General features: G+C 42.1%; 1 protein-coding gene across 1 annotated transcript in view; it reads left to right on the top strand.

Annotated features, from left to right (window-relative positions):
- KIT (KIT proto-oncogene receptor tyrosine kinase) overlaps window positions 1-10633 on the top strand; it is a 47644-nt gene extending 37011 nt beyond the window's left edge. Inside the window, exons 17-23 of the mRNA XM_019471545.1 lie at window positions 1624-1712; window positions 2062-2189; window positions 5441-5563; window positions 8295-8406; window positions 8504-8603; window positions 9246-9351; window positions 10508-10633. Of these exons, the coding sequence (XP_019327090.1) occupies window positions 1624-1712; window positions 2062-2189; window positions 5441-5563; window positions 8295-8406; window positions 8504-8603; window positions 9246-9351; window positions 10508-10633 (784 nt within the window). The remainder of the gene's footprint in view (window positions 1-1623; window positions 1713-2061; window positions 2190-5440; window positions 5564-8294; window positions 8407-8503; window positions 8604-9245; window positions 9352-10507) is intronic.
- Window positions 10634-16163: the final 5530 nt, after the last annotated feature.

Raw genomic sequence — 16163 nt, 5'->3', positions numbered from 1 at the left:
TTTATTCTAACAGAGCGCGATTGATTGTATACGCTCTCTGTTTTATTTCTTTATCAAATTTCCTGTAGTTATTTCATGCAACTCCTTGGCTCCAATCTTCGTACGTATTTGTGTTTATCGTTCCTGTTAAACATTGGCAGTGCTCATTTAGCAGCTTGAATGACAATTCCCCCAGTGTTGGGGTGTTAATACTCTGAGCTCTCCTAAGTTCCAGCCTTCAGAAATGACTTCTTACAAAATCAAACCAGTGCCTTACCGTATCAGAGGCAAGCTGCCACCAGTAGCTCGCTAGATTTTGTGATGGCACGACCTGTGTCACGATTCTGAGATTGCTCTTGTACTTTGGCTTTTTTCAGTTACTTCATCTGTGTATTTTTAACCACCCTGTTTTAGATACCAGCCCAGAGCTCTTTCCAAGTACGTTTCCAAGCAGATTTCCTGCTTGTTCCTTCCCTTTGCAAAGTGAGGGAGACATAACTTACCAAAACCTAGGGGCTGTTACAATACCTGCCCATTTTTATTTTTAGTCTGTTTATTGCCCCAGTGGGCCCATTACTTTGTGTTGGCAGACACAAAAGAACCAGGCAGACCCTTAGGAGGTGGTAAAGTCCTTTGTCCCAGCAAGACGTAGTACTGGTGAAGCTGGTGGCAATATATGGATAGCTGGTGATGCACCAGAGAGGTTGGGACCACTGAGGTGATGAACACAAATCTGTGATTTGCCATGGGAAGTGTGCCCTCTTTTCAGTGCAGGAATCTCACTGCATGAGCACATTTTGTAAATAGAGGTATTAACAGTGGAGTATTTACCAAGTGCTCGTATTAGTATTTAATGTAAAGTTGCAGCTGCTAAATGCGTCAAATGTGTTTGTGGTGGTGACTAAAGCTATTGGTGATCTCATTACTCCTTTCCATGTTAGCTCTGTGGCTGCATTTATTGTTCATAAACTAAACAGATATTTCAGGCTAGGGAAGGGCTATGTATATGAGTTCTAATGGCAATGAAGTGAAAAATGCCAAAATACATCCATCATTTCTAACGGTGCCTAACTGTGTATTTATAAACCATATAGTATGAAAATCTGTACATTTGAATTAAATATAGCAATAAGAAAACTTAAACTTAAAAAATGTAGCAGATGGCTGTCCCAAGCCTCGGCTGATTCTTCAAAAAACATACGAATCCATTTTGGAACTTGGGAATCTCTGAATTTAACATTTTTTACCATTTGTTTTCTGCATTTCAATTGCCACTTGAGTTGCTGAAATATTCTGGTAGAAGTTGGTCTAAACAGAAGAAGGAAGCACTAGCAGATCCTGTGAAACATCTGGATGTTCATTTGTAGAGAGTGAAGTCTGTATAAACAGAATACACATGAAAGGTTTTGTTTACTCACCTGAGCCAAACTCCAAACTTTGAGATTTATCATTAGCTGTACTGACGAACCTTTCTTTCTGTACAGGCCTTTCCTCATCTTTTTTACACACCCGTGAGTTTCCAATCTGCTGATCATTTGTAATGCATTATATTCAGAAGGTTGGCATAACCTTGGCTTTTTGTTTGGATGGCTTTTGAGGCATTTTTCACTAAACTATGTTTCATTTCATCTGCTGCCTCAACAGTGATGTTGCCAGTGAGTACATGGACATGAAACCAGGAGTGTCATATGCAGTCCCACCAAAAGCTGATAAAAAACGACCAGTCAAGTCTGGTGAGTACAGTGACAAGGAATTCTGTTTGCTGGTGGGAGTGCAGAGAGAGGGGCTTCATGGATTTTTTCAGTTTTATCATACTTTTCTTTCATGGATGGGGGCAATTAAAACTCATTAATTGATATGAGAAGGCTTGAGAAAGAACAATGTGCTAAATTACAGTGTCTTGTATTTCTCCACACTTACATGGAATATCAGGATTATTTTTTGCTTTTTGGTGATGGGCTATTTATGTGACTCTAGTCTGGTACTTATTCAGATCACTGTTTTGTTTAACGTTAAGACAACTCTGTTTCTAAATGATTACACTTGCTCCACAATAAAGCTGCTGTTGTTTATATTGCGTAGGATCCTATACTGATCAGGATGTTACCCTTTCTATGTTGGAAGATGATGAACTTGCTCTAGATGTCGAAGATCTACTAAGCTTTTCTTACCAGGTGGCAAAGGGCATGAGCTTCCTTGCCTCCAAAAACGTAAGTTAAGAATTTGTCAGAGCTGGACAGAATCAGTACATTTCTGATTTCCTTTAGCATCACTTTCAGTGTTTTAATGCGATCCACATGTTTAAATGCTGAATAGTTCTGTGTTCTTTCCAACAAGCATTGCAAACTGATATGCTCCTTCTTGTACCTGAAGCTTTGGCTAATGTTGGAGTTCTGTACTGTGCTCATTGGCCAAAAGTGGTGTTTTATATCCCATAAAACAGAATATAGGGTGCACAGTAGTCAACGTGAAGCTGTGCTATTGCATATCTACAGTTCAGGCTAGTAGAATCAGTGGGCTTGCTCATGAACAGAAACTAGTCATAGAAATGTCAAGAGAAGAGACAGAGGAGAGGAATTGCAGCGAAGTATGTTTGCTGCACCCCGAGGCTCCACTGTTTAATAATGTCATGTGTTGGGAGACAGCCGGCACAGCTGAACCCTGCCTGGCTTGGGTGGCGCCTCTTACAGGTTTGTTCTTCAGCCCTTCCTTTGTTACCTGGAGCACACAGGTAGTTTCATGAGAACTCCTGATGGCTTTGGAGGCACCGAAACCCATAGGAACCGGGAGGAGTTATTTCTTCAGTCTTCTCTGGTGTATGGGAATTAAATGGAATTCAGGAAAGAACCGGAAACCCAACACGTGGACACCTTCAAAAACAATTAAATCTCAAGAGTTTAAGATTTATTCTCTGTGGCACTGCTGGAGAGTTTACAAACTAAAGAACAGTATGAAGACAGCTGCAAAGCTATCTATTTGCATGAGTTTTAAACAACGCTGCACTTGCTACTTCTCTCATGCAGAATACTGCCTTAAAACAGGGGAGCTATCACATTGGGTGCTTTTTTTTTAGCAGTATGGCTTAATGCACAGCATATGTCTTGGTTTTAATCTTCTGGAAAGATAAAATCAGAGACCCACAGAGAACCTTCGTTGGCTACCCTGAGCATAATAGACATTTCGCTGCATTTCACAGGAAAGGTATTGCATAACAGAAAGGGATTTATAAAGAATAGAAGTCTTAAGCACAGCATAATTATGATCTTCCTATGGTTGTTCTTACATTTTATTGGAAAAATGCCATTTAACATGTAAACATTGTAACTAATATAGACACAGGATGGTACAGGTGCACCTTGGATAAAGCGCAAAACCAAACTTATGCAATTTAAGGAAAATAAGGTAATCCTGGGATCCTGTGTTAGTAGTGGGAAATGTGACTCTAATTCTGCTCCAAAGGAAGTCCACGTTAAAACTTGCTCTTGCACTTGTTTTTTTCCCCCACTCTTCCTCCTTCCAAACCATTTATTTTATTTTTCATCTATCGACAGCTTCAAAACAGGCCTGACAGGCAAACACATTATATTACAGATTTTAATGGTGTTCACCAGGCTCCTGCATCCTTCGCTATTCAGGACATCCAGTGCTTAGCACACATATTCTTTATTTCTTCTCATTTTCCTATAGAATAGCCCCAGCATTCACTATGCATCGTTCCTGGTGACTGTTTTCTTTATAGTCTTTCCATTGATACAAACAGACGCCATGGCATTGAGTAGCAAAGGCAATAGTGAATGTAACACCACCTCACTGTGAGATTGGGGAGTAAGGCGCAGTATCACTTTGGCAGTGCAGAATTAACAGCTTTATCACAGAATTAAGTTGCGCTGCACTAACACATTACTGTGCTTGGTCCTCTTTGGTCGCTGTGTACATACACGTTCTTAGCTCCAGCTAGTAAATGCAGAGTAGTGTGGGCTGATGGATAAGACGCTTCAGATTGCCTCACGCCCTCGGGGAAGGCGGGTCCACGCAGACCAGCAGTACAGAGTACCCAGCTGCTCTTCTGCAGCTTGTTTGTGTATCAAGGCTCAGAGGCATAAAAGTGCCTCTGTGCAGGAGTCGGGATAGGAACCTGTCCTGGGGGGATAATTCCCTTATTAAGCACATGGTGCCTTAATCACAAGACAGGGCTTCCTCCAATGGACAAAGTCTTTATTCAGTGCAAACTGCGCTGATTGTGGAGGAGCAAGGCAGAGACGTGCTGGATGCTTGGCCATTCCTTCACTTTACTACTTCAGTGCAGTTACGCTCTGAGCTTTACATATGCAAAGTGAAGAATATGTTGGATTGGGAGGTGAAAGAGAGTCCCCTGAGACAGTAATTGTCATTAAAAATAGTTCCTCATGTAAGCATGCAAAAGCGACAGAGATTAAGTTGCTTATGCAACCTGCAGTTATCATTTTTGGAGTTTGATTTGCGTAATACTTGATATTTTAAGTCATTTTTTGTAGGGTTTTCCTAAAGTTTTGTATTTCAAGGAAAAAAATTAAGAGGAAAAATTGAATATTCAGCTATTTTTTAGACAGCTGTGGCCTGCGTACAATTTACCATCAGTAAAGTGGGAGCCTAATGCTTTCCAGATGGAAAAAGAGATTGTTTTGTTAGAGGACTACCTCCATTCTCTAACAAATGCACATAGGCTCCACAGTTGCATACAAAGAAAACACGACTGCTGCGAAACTCAGGGACCCTTCTGGAGCTGCAGTTACAAACACATGCACACTTCTCAAGTGATAACTGGAGTATAAGCTAGCTAGGTCACTGAACGCATCACTGTTCATCAAAAGATACTGGCATGTGAAAATTTCCAGTATTTTCAAATACTTAGGTCTGCTTATAAAACTCTCCTAGGTCCTTAATAATTCAGGTCTTCCAGAGGAGTATTTCTGAAATGGGATCCAGTTTCCTGACTTGTGTGCTTTGAAGTTGTTACCATAATTCTCCCTGTTTTCAGCTTTTCAGCATTTTTCCCTCAACCACAATAGTTACTTAATACAAGATTGGAATTATTTTAGAAGCAAATCACATTTTCCCCTTATTTGTCCTGCATTAGGAAACGGGCCGTGATTTTTTGATAAAAAGTCAGAGAAAAAGTACACTAAACTTTAGCTGTGAACCCGAAACACTAGAAAATTCAAGGTGACTGCAAGTGGACTTTTCTAAAATAAGCGCATAGACGACCTTAACTATGTGGATCAATGTCATGATAGTAAAGATAATACACCAGAATGTTTAATCATCTGAGTAAGCTTATTAACATGTGGCTTCATTATGACTTTCAGCTTGCCATAAAACACATAATGCAGTAAGTTATATGGCTAAGTAAACATGTAACCAAGCAACAGCCTGTTAAGGATATTATAAAATAGCTTTGTTTGTTTGTCTGTTTGTTGTTTAGTGCATTCATAGGGACCTGGCTGCCAGAAATATTCTTCTAACTCATGGTCGGATAACAAAAATCTGTGACTTTGGCCTGGCAAGAGATATAAGGAATGACTCAAATTATGTGGTCAAAGGAAACGTAAGTATATATGATATTTTATCCACCTGTTTTAAGTTAGGGGGGTTCCTGTTGTCTTGACTTGCAAGGAAAATTCTTTCTTAGGCAGAAATCTAGATTTCCCAGTTCTGGTATATATCCGTGCTGGTCAGGAATGTTAGGAGGGACAATTCCTGACACAGATGTGTGTGCTGACAAAACCCTTGGTACATACATGTTGTTTTATTGGAAAAAACGTGCTAGTATCTGAATGTATGTTGTAGTGGAGGAGATGTTTTTGCTGCACCAACATAACGCCCAGTCTTTCTGTTATATCTGAATATACTAAAAGTTACAGCTCTGTGAGTAATTGCAAGTTTTGCCATTGGAATATTCTGGTTGCCCAATCCTAATATAATTATTTTCAAACTTTTTCTCTGGGCATTGCTATATTTGTCCATTACTGAAATAGTTTATTTTAAAAATACCTAAATAATCAGGGGTTTGCATCCTGTTCTTTGCTATAAAGCATCACTCAGACAACAGAAACTGGATTCTGAAGTGTGAATTTATTGATTAGGGCATAGTGGGAGGCAAAAAAGCCTTGGTTTTATCTGAGTCCATATACAGATTTTAACCTTGTATGTGTAACATACAGCTTTAACTTGTAGCTGTAATTCAAACCCTGTAACAGGGTTGGAACAAGGCGCTATATTTTGATGAGAAGAGTTTAAAACCTCCTATGTAGAAGAATACTGATTACACTGGTACGTACTAGAGCTCTGCAGGTTTGCAAGGACACTTTGAAGTGGTGCAGATTACCTTGGCAGTACTCGGAAGTCCCCTTTAAAGTGCTAGTGCAGTAAAAGGAGCCCTACTACAAAAGAAAATCGAGTCTGTCTGTGGTTAAGCTGGAGAAGTGTGCTACAGAGTATAGGTATTTTGCATCTCGAACTGATTTGTGCTGCCTGGATTAATGTTGCAAGTGCATCAGATACATGCAGCCATCCACAGCCTTCAAAGAACATGTTTTCACTTGCACCATTTTTCAAAGGAGAGAAGATGCACGTTCAACGAGGCAGCCCTCCTCCCCAGCCCTGCTGATTGCTCCATGATCAGAGGCTGGTCGTTAGTTAGGGACTTGACAACACACAAACCAAAGGTTGCCCATCCAGGCTTTGGGCAAGCTGACAAGGAGGGAAAATCCCACACCTGAGCATCTCTCACCGAAGTGGTTTGCCATGCTTGGTTAACCTCAGTCAGTCCATGGCACCTCAGGTATCTGAGATATCTCTGCTGCTCTGCTGTCGCCCAGCAGTCCCTGATGTCCCAGGTACCTACAGCATCCCTATTTTAGGCTGTGGGAGAGAAGGGTTTATTGGTTGTCTTGAAAAACAAAGTTGGTACCAGCCACTGGGTGCCTAGAAGTTGAGGTTAGGGCACAACAGGAGCAGAAATAATTCAGAAATGGCTGTCCTGGCAAAATACTGAGTGGCGTTTAGTGTAAGAAAGCTGCTTTCAGGCTCAGGGTCAGGTCAGGAGCTGCTTGATCAGTCAAGGCTTCTGGGAGTGGGAAGTGCAGACCAGCAGCTTAGGAGAGAAGTGGGCAGTAAGTAATGAAGTTCTACATGTCTAGGCTACCCTTTAAGTTTCCTGAGTTCCCTGACAATAGGATTTTATGTAGTCTGAAAGGGTCAGAGGAGGATAGGCTGCAGCTGCCTGGGGAGAGAGGAAGCAGTGGCTGCAGGAGGCGTCTAGTTGCATCTGGCCTGATCTTAAAGCAGATCTGGAGCGCTGGGGCATCGCTAGCCGTGGACACTGCTGGGAGGCAGTGCTGCTGAGAGCAGCTGGGGGCTTGGCCAGGAAGAGTGTTTGCTGTCTGTGTTGTTCAGGAAATAAACAACTCTGGTTGCCTCTCTGGTGAGCCAGCCCATGGCAAATGCTGCCTTTCCTCCACCTTGTTTCTTTTCCTTTCCATTTACCTCCTTTTCTGTTGGGTGTCCTTTCCCTACAAGACATCAAGGCTCTTCTCTATAGCATGGTTGAAGTAGATCTTTGGACACGTTGTTGCAAGACCACTTAAAAGGAAGAGGTCTGGTTTCTCCCACAGCGGGACAAGTGCTTAGGACAGAAGCCTGACTGGCTCCTACAGTCAGACAAGGAAAGGGCAAAGCAGGGAGAGGAAGGTAGAAGCAAATCCAAAGGCTTTCTGTGCCCTTTCATCTGCTCCAGTTAGCATTCCCGAGGGATGTCTGTCCCCACACAAACTTACGAAAAATGTCAATATATATTTCTTTCATGTGAATTTTCATTTTTTTTCTGATACACTGAAGAGCTAAAGCAGATGTCTTAACTGTTGATTAAAGCCTTGAAGCATCTTGACTATGTGAATCTCATCTGTGTGCCTGTGGTAACCAGTCCACGGAAGTAGACTTGCATGTTTGCATAAGGAACCATGCCATGGTCATATATATTATTTTGCTCTGACTTCCTGCCATCCCTTATAAACAAGATGGAAGGAATCGCACAGTAATCAGAAAATCAGAGTGCAAGGAACTGCACGAGTTTGGCAGACCCACAGAAAGATGGATCAATAACCATGCAGCACTTGGAGAATCTAAAATGCTGAGATTTCCATTTTTGGTTGGATACTTCTATTTCTTGATTTAACGAGTATTTAAAGCACATAAGAAGTAGAAAAGGTTGATTTTGTCTTGTAAATTTTGTATGCCTTATGTCCATTGTCTTAATTTATTCCCTTTTCCCTGGAAAGGCTCGTCTTCCTGTGAAGTGGATGGCACCTGAAAGTATTTTCAATTGCGTCTACACCTTTGAGAGTGATGTCTGGTCTTATGGGATACTGCTTTGGGAGCTCTTTTCTTTAGGTAAGCTCCTTCAAGATCTGTACTTCAGGGGATTTCTGTTTCATCTTGGTTTTACTGCAGATGCAGAAATCATGTTGCTCACGTGCTCTCTCAACAGGAAGCAGCCCATATCCAGGGATGCCGGTGGACTCCAAGTTCTATAAAATGATCAAGGAGGGATACAGGATGTTCAGCCCTGAGTGTGCACCACCTGAAATGTAAGCGAGCAACCAGCACCTCTAATCACCAAACATCAGCAATGATGCAAAGGAAGGCAAGCTTCCATTCTTGCTTTAAGGCTCATTGCACTGCCCCATTGTCTTTTTTTTAAGTTCTTTTCATGTTTTAAATAATTCATGTACTCTAACTAGCAGAATACATGCCTGTGTTGTTACAAGCAATGAAATACACTGATGCCTTGTACCATCTGATCACTTTGCCATGGCATCTGCTCCGTGTCAAAAAATTATTGACAGAACATAATTAAACATTTTTAATTCAGATAAAGCAGTCAGTGACACGTATCACCAGACTGTACAGCATCTGCATTTGTGCTGTACTTCCTGACAGCAAGAGGACTGGCTACTGATCTTCTTTATGAGCCATCCCTAATTCACTGTTTTGTAAATGGATTGGCACTTAGCAAGCTGTCAAAGAAAACTGTGTCCAGAGACTCCCATTAGTAGAGTCCTTTATTGTCACAAGCACAGGTGTTAGCAGCACTGTTTATATCTTAAAAGTCATTTAAAGAAGGTAAACTGTGGGACTGGGTCACACTTTTCTTTCAAATAATAATGGAGGCGAGATAAGAGCTCTAAGGATTTCGTCATGAGCAGTGCTTAATTTCAGTATCTTTGCAGGTATGACATAATGAAGAGTTGCTGGGATGCTGATCCTTTACAGAGACCCACATTTAAACAAATTGTACAGCTGATAGAGCAGCAGCTTTCAGATAATGTCCCTCGGGTAAGTTATGGATCATCAGTTTTTTGGAGTCAAAGCAGTTTCAGGCAAGATGTTAGACTAGAGCTGTGAGGAGCAAAGAGCCTGGGCGCTTCATTAATTTTCCAGCATTGTTTATGTAGCTTTGCACTGTCAGTTTGGGTGGTAGGAATGATGTCTGGGCTACTCACTTCTGCTTAGTTGTGCCATTAGACAGTAGCTGTCTAAGCCCATACCCAAAACGTATCAGCTAGAGAAGACTCTTTGCATGGTTGATGTTTCTCACTCAAAATAGACCTGGCACCACAATTTTGATGTTACAAAATGCAATGGTACTGCATAAATTCATCTTATCTTAAACTATGAAAAATTTTATTAATCTGGGAAACATCTCAGCACTGAAGTATATTTAGCTTTTATTAGAAAAGCTTTCTGGACGAAGGAGTTGAGCTTTCGGTGCTCTTCTGCCTCTTCCCACTTGCTTCCCCTGGCTCTATTTATATAACCTTGGAAGTATGTCGTGACAAACTGTATTCACTGCTCTTTCGACCATTCCCTAGTAAAAGCTTTTTCTGAGAGGGCAACTGGACAAAACAGTCCAAAGAAAAACTGGAGGCGCATCAGAAACTTGGATTTTCTCTCCCAGTAACATTGTGTGTTACTGGGGTTTAAAAATAAGTTTAAAACCTGGTTTAAAAATAAAGCTTCCTTTTACCTTCTGGATGCCTTGTTTGGGCACAGAGTACATGGCTTCCTGATAATTTGAGAAAAGAGGAAACTGAAAGCTGCTGGTGTTCAATTGCATCCTGTAGCGTATTTTTGGCAGGTGCAGGCATTACTAAAACAAAAGCAAGAATGCAAAGGAAATATTAGTGAGGTTTCTGGGGGAGTTTAGTAATAACCTGAGCTGCGTTTTTTCAAGCTCAGTTGAAATTTGGCATGCAGTTGGAAGCTGGGGTGTTGTTAATAACTGAGACTGAGGCACTCGACTCTTTAAAAGAGCAGTTAAACCCAAGACCTTTTGAAACTCTCTTTAGATTTGCAAAGAAACACCTGAGCTGGAACGCCTCCATGGCAGTATGTAGTACACAGTGGGAAAAGGCTAGGAAAGGAGAGCTCTCCAAGTACGTGTGAAGGGAGCGGCCTGCAGAGTATTGACACCGGTCTTTGGCTTCTGCAGGTTTATGCGAACTTCTCAACTCCACCTTCCAGTCAAGGAAACGCTCCAGATCACTCGGTGAGGATTAACTCGGTGGGTAGCAGTGCTTCATCTACTCAGCCTCTCCTGGTACGCGAAGATGTTTGAGTGGCATCTGGAAGAAGAGGAGCCCAGATGTATTAGCTGTTTGTATTGTGCAGGGGGTGAGAGAGGGACGACTTCAATAATTTCTCTTACTTTTACTCACTACTACCACTGTGTAGCTGAAACGTTGTAATACTGTCCTTTACCACACACTGTTACACAAAAACTTAATCTGCTGAGCACGGTTACAGGCATCATTGCAATGTTAACTGAAGCTGTATATATTTTGCTATGTTGTGTGTATTTGCAGTAGAGAGCCAGATCTGAAGAAAAAAAACAACCAACAAAAGAAATCCTGAGCCAGGGTGTGGAACGAGATGACTGCAGATCAAACCAAATCTGCAGTGATCCTTTTCTGGATCCATGCCTGGAAGGCGTACAGTCATTTTCTAGATAATCTTGTTTTGCTGAATTTAAGAAATAAATGAATATGAAGCTAATGGCTTTGCAAACCCCTTTCCACTCAGGCTTTCCAGCTAAGCCTGAGAAGCTTTCCCAGGCAGGTATCGTAGGTTGGAGGCCAGCGAGGGTGCTGTATGTACCTGGGCAAGAGAGGTGAAGGGAGCGAGACCCTTCCAAAGTTGGTCTGCACAGCAGCAAACCCTCCCGGGAGCTCTGGGGTTTGAACCAGAGGAGGGGAGAAAAGTGTGGATCTTCATCTTTATTTCGCACCCGTGCTGTCAGCCTTGCAGGCCGGTTGCGAGGTTTCCATGGGTATATACACTACTTCCTACTGGCCCGTTCCCTGCTAGGGACGGAGCTACCCATCGCTGGGTCTTACCCCACCACGGAGCCTGAACTGCCTCTGCGCCCCCCTGCCTTGGGAGCCCGAGGGCTTCGATGCTTGTTTTGCTAATAGTTATGTCCAAAAGTGTTCAACAAAGATAGGTGGGCCCTGCCAAGTTGGTCAAAATAGAGGAGGAGGGCTGCTTCCAGTAAACTGTGTGTCTGGAGGAGAGGCCGTTTAACGAGTCATCTTATCTAAGCAAGAGCAGAGGCAAAAAATCCTCTCCTGGGGGCCCTTTCTTTATCTTGTCCTACCCAGGTGAATCTTTCCCACAGGCAGGCTTGGATAGTGCTAACTGGAAAGGGCTATTTTCCCCCTCCCCAAGTTGTTTCATCTTTCTAAAGTAGTCCAGAGATCATAATGAAGAAGAGCCTAACTGGGAAGCGCTGAATTTATAAATGGGACAAAAGAAAGAATCCCTTCAGTCTTGTTTGACAGGCATGAGGCTTTGGGGTCAGTATCTGTTGAGCCCAGGGTTGTGCTCAAGTATCTTCTAACCCCTTTTCTTCCCATTGGAAACACTGTTAGTTCTTTTCTTCCTTTGTTTCTGTCCCCTAGAAATTAGTAAAGGCATTGAGAGAAGCATTTGTCAGAGGCAGAGTACTAGTTAAGTACCTATTTATTTACGATGCACTTAAGCACTCTGTAACTTATACTTTACCAGGATTTTGGTTGCGTTTACATGCAATTTAAATATGTAACTAACTGCCCAAATGCAAGGTAATTGTAAATACACACACTGGTAGTATATTTTGGGTTATGTTGAATACCACGCTCCTTCTATGACTGTGCATTTGGTTTATTGTTACAGGAATCTGTCTTTCAGAGTTAAGTCAAAAATTAGCCATTTGCACTGAACTTATTTAGGCTGTTGCACCTTTCCAAAGTTAGCCAGTTGTTTGGAGGCACTCTTACGCATACTTCTTGTTGAGCATTTTCAGTTTAATGCTATAAAAGCTCTTTCGTAACGTGTTGGCTTTCAGAGCAACTGTAGACAAACTAGTTGTTATAATTATAGATGTCTTGGTACTTTACGGACACTTAGCTGAAAGAGGTTTGGGTTTTTTTGTTCTTGAAATTTATATTTTTATAATTTGGGGATTTTTGAAACTTATTTTGCAATGGCTTGGTGTTTTGAATGGGTTTATGCATTGTTTTTGTAAATATGGAAATGTAGCAATAATGTCCTTTTGACTATCCTCAGTCCTTGAGTCTCAAAAATATTTTTTTATATATATATATATGCAAAAACTATATGTATAAATATGTAAGTGTTTGAAAGTTTATGAAACACTTATGGATATGTTGCTCGGTTGTAGAATTGCAGTTCAGTAAAGTTCAAATAAATCTGTAAATATGTATTCAAATGCTACTGATGTGAACTGTGTTAAGATGGAATATTTTCATGTAAGTCTTAATAAATTCTTGGGTTGAAGAAAAATCTCAGTGTCTGGCCACACAGAGGTCAAGTTTGGCATTCTGAAACATTTTTGCAAATGTGTGCCAGAAAACCTTAATGTTTATTTGTTATGAAAGTTCTTTACCTGTCAATATATATGGGACAAATACTTGGAAACTTGGATGCAGCTTTGTTCTGGAAAAAATCACAACTAGAAGATTGATCCTGTAGACTGTTGATGCAGTCTATATGTCATGAATAGTATTTAAAACTGAACAAAAATACCTCAGTGGTATTAAGGGTATGGTTGCAGAGGCAGTTGGAGCCGCTCAAAGGCTGCAATGATGCTGAACATTCCCCCTTTGCCCAAACATGTACACGCGCACGCTCTCGTCCCCTCCTGCACACTGGCACTAGAGCGCATGCTGGGCTGGCCGAATGCAACGCCACAGGGGAGGCAGCATGAGATACCTAGCACTGCTTGGGTTGGGGGGGTCATAAAGAGAAAATGTAATGCTTCCCTTGCTGAGCAGGTACCCTGCACCGTAGTAGGAGACCCTCTGCTTTAATTACTCCAGGTTTAAAATCCGTGACTCACCTGCTCACACTTGTTCCTCTGCTGCATAAGTGTTTGCATCAGCACGGTTGCTGCGTGGTTTAATAGTAGGTACAGAGCATATAAGCAAACGTTTCTAGAACTGTCCTACCAAAAACCCCTGCTAACTCATGTGACAGACCTTGTCACATGTTCTCGTCCTTAAACATTTCTGTTCTGTCGACAGACCTCCTTGAAGAGCTCCCCTCCTTCAGAGTTTCCTTTTTAAAACAGCTTCCTTTTTTTTTTCTTTTCTGCTTCCACCCAGGTCTTGGCTCTGTTTGTTAAAACTAATTAAGGAAATTAAAAACTAATTTTGTCAGGAGCCAGGAGGTGCAAGCTTTGCCACAACTAGCATTGTCATCGTTTTCTAATAATGCTTCAGAAGATACCAAGATTGTGGCTGATTTTGAACCATTTTTTCTCCTGTCTTGTCCACCCCCCTGTTCAAGCAAAGTAGACTTCATACTGAGGCACCCCAGTAGCTGAATTGGTACAAATAATTTGTGAATTCTCATTTAGCATAGCCAAAGGAGCTATTTTATATATTTATTTGGTTAGCATGTTATTAATTGTATTTTCCTGAAATGTTTCCCCTTCTGAAGCAACCTAGAATACAGCATCTCTGCATTCTGAAAAAATCTTTCTCCTGTTTTCTTATTACAAGGCTTGCAATGATTACCGCTTCCCTTCCTGTTTATGGTCACACGGACCATTTCCCCCTGAATTATTTTCTTGTGCCAGTTCTAAGCAATAGCTTACATGGAAAAGCACATCAGGAAGGCATTTAATATGTATTATATCTGTCCTTCAAAGCATTGTTGTATCCAGATATAAAGAGAAACCAGCATCATGTTACCAGCATGGACCATCAGGATGATGGACCATCATGGACCAAATATCTGAAGGGAGGGTGCGAAGAGGACAGAGCCAGGCTCTTTTCAGTGGTGCCCAGTGACAGGACCAGAGGCAGTGGGCACAAACTGAAACACAGGAGGTTCCCCCTGAACATCAGGAAACACTTTTTTACTGTGAGGGTGGCTGAGCACTGGCACAGGTTGTCCAGAGAGGTTGTGGAGTCTCCATCCTTGAAGATACTCAAAAACCAACTGGACATGGTCCTGGGCAACTGGCTCTAGGTGGCCCTGCTTGAGCAGGGGGGTTGGACCAGATGACCTCCAGAGGTGCCTTCTGTCCTCAACCCTTCTGTGATTCTGCAATCAGCAAAGGCACTTTGGAGAATTTCAGCTGTAACATTCACTTGGCCAGAAGTAGAAAAGAAAATCACACTCTTGTACTGAACACTATAGAATGATTCTTCCTCTGTTCTTTTTACTAGTTAGAGAAGAAAATTCTTGGAGGCTCTGTGGGAGAGAAGAAGAAAGTTTCTGGACACACTACAGTATACATGGAGTTAGTGACCAGTATCGCATGCATCACCACCACCAGATTTTTTTGTTTCTGATTCTCCTTCACATCCATATGCCATACAGATCTTTGGGGAGGTTGTCTGTAAATGGAGACACGATGCGCCTGGCCAAGTCACCAGGGAGTGACCAGTCACACCCTGGACTGAAATGTTCACAGCAATCACTGGAGAGGTTGGACAATAGCATCCTTAATTCTACGGCATTGTAGGCTGAAACCGAGAGTGAAACGTTTCCCTCCTCCTCTACATGGATTAGGAAACTTCCTACTTGTCCTGTGGGGAGGTCTGAGTCTCAACAGAGGACAAGGAGCAGTTGCATAGACTTTTTAGCCCCTGGTTTAGAACTGAAGCTGTAACAAAAATATGAAAACCTCCTCTGCAGTTCTGTTGTGGTTTCCAGAAACTTCTGTAACGATGAATAATGGTTACAGACAACCTTCAATTGCCATGTTTCCTGAGCACTAATTTCTTACAAGATTACGCCGTAACTAGTAAGTTTATGCCCAAAAACTGCTCTGAGGCTGTTTTCTGAAAGATTGTCCATATTTCATAAATTGATTATCGGTCACTCTTTTTGGTGAGAACTATTATCTGTCAGCTGTCAACCGGGCAGCAGAGATTATTTACTAGCAGCAATAGCTGCAGTGACTTGATTTTTCTGTCTGTGCCCTGGAAATCATTTTAGCTACGTTGTGACAGGCAGTAGAAACCAGCTGACCCCAAAGAGCCCATTGGGCTTTGAGCCTGCGCTCCTTGCTAAGCAATGTCAGCAGCATCAGATAAGAGGTTTAATGCTATCCAACCATCAGGTCACCACATGGGAAGGCACAGCGTGTAGCTTCCCCTATAGATCAGTACACATCAGCGTGTGGTGAAAGTTACCCTCGTACTTTCTCTAGCTGCAGAAAGTGCAAAATAATCTTTGGCTTCCCCCAAATATGTATATTTTGAGAAGTACCAGCACCAGTGGCCGGTTGCGCTTCTGTGAATTATACTGCACGTGCTTTTGGCTGGTCTAAGTATCGTTACCGCGCATGGGGCCTTGCTCTTAATATGTGCTTGAGGAGGGGTTTGGTGTGGTCATCAAAAAAAAAGTTGGCTTAGTGGCACATCTGAGCACTCACTTCTGGTGACTGAAATAATATGTGACATTTGACTTGCCTGCTCAGGGCAAGGAGGGCTGCTGAGCAGGGCAGCCGACCCAGGTCTAGCTGCCTGGTGGGCTGGAGATGAAAGGAGTGAAAGACATTCCTCATGCCTCCAGCCCATTCGGTGCATTAAAAGAAAATTTGAAAAGGGCAATAGCAACCTCCCTAATGCTGT

Source organism: Aptenodytes forsteri, unplaced genomic scaffold (assembly GCF_000699145.1).
Source record: "Aptenodytes forsteri isolate BGI_AS27 unplaced genomic scaffold, ASM69914v1 Scaffold65, whole genome shotgun sequence".
Classification (NCBI taxonomy): domain Eukaryota; kingdom Metazoa; phylum Chordata; class Aves; order Sphenisciformes; family Spheniscidae; genus Aptenodytes; species Aptenodytes forsteri.
This window is presented reverse-complemented; position numbering and strand designations above follow the sequence as displayed.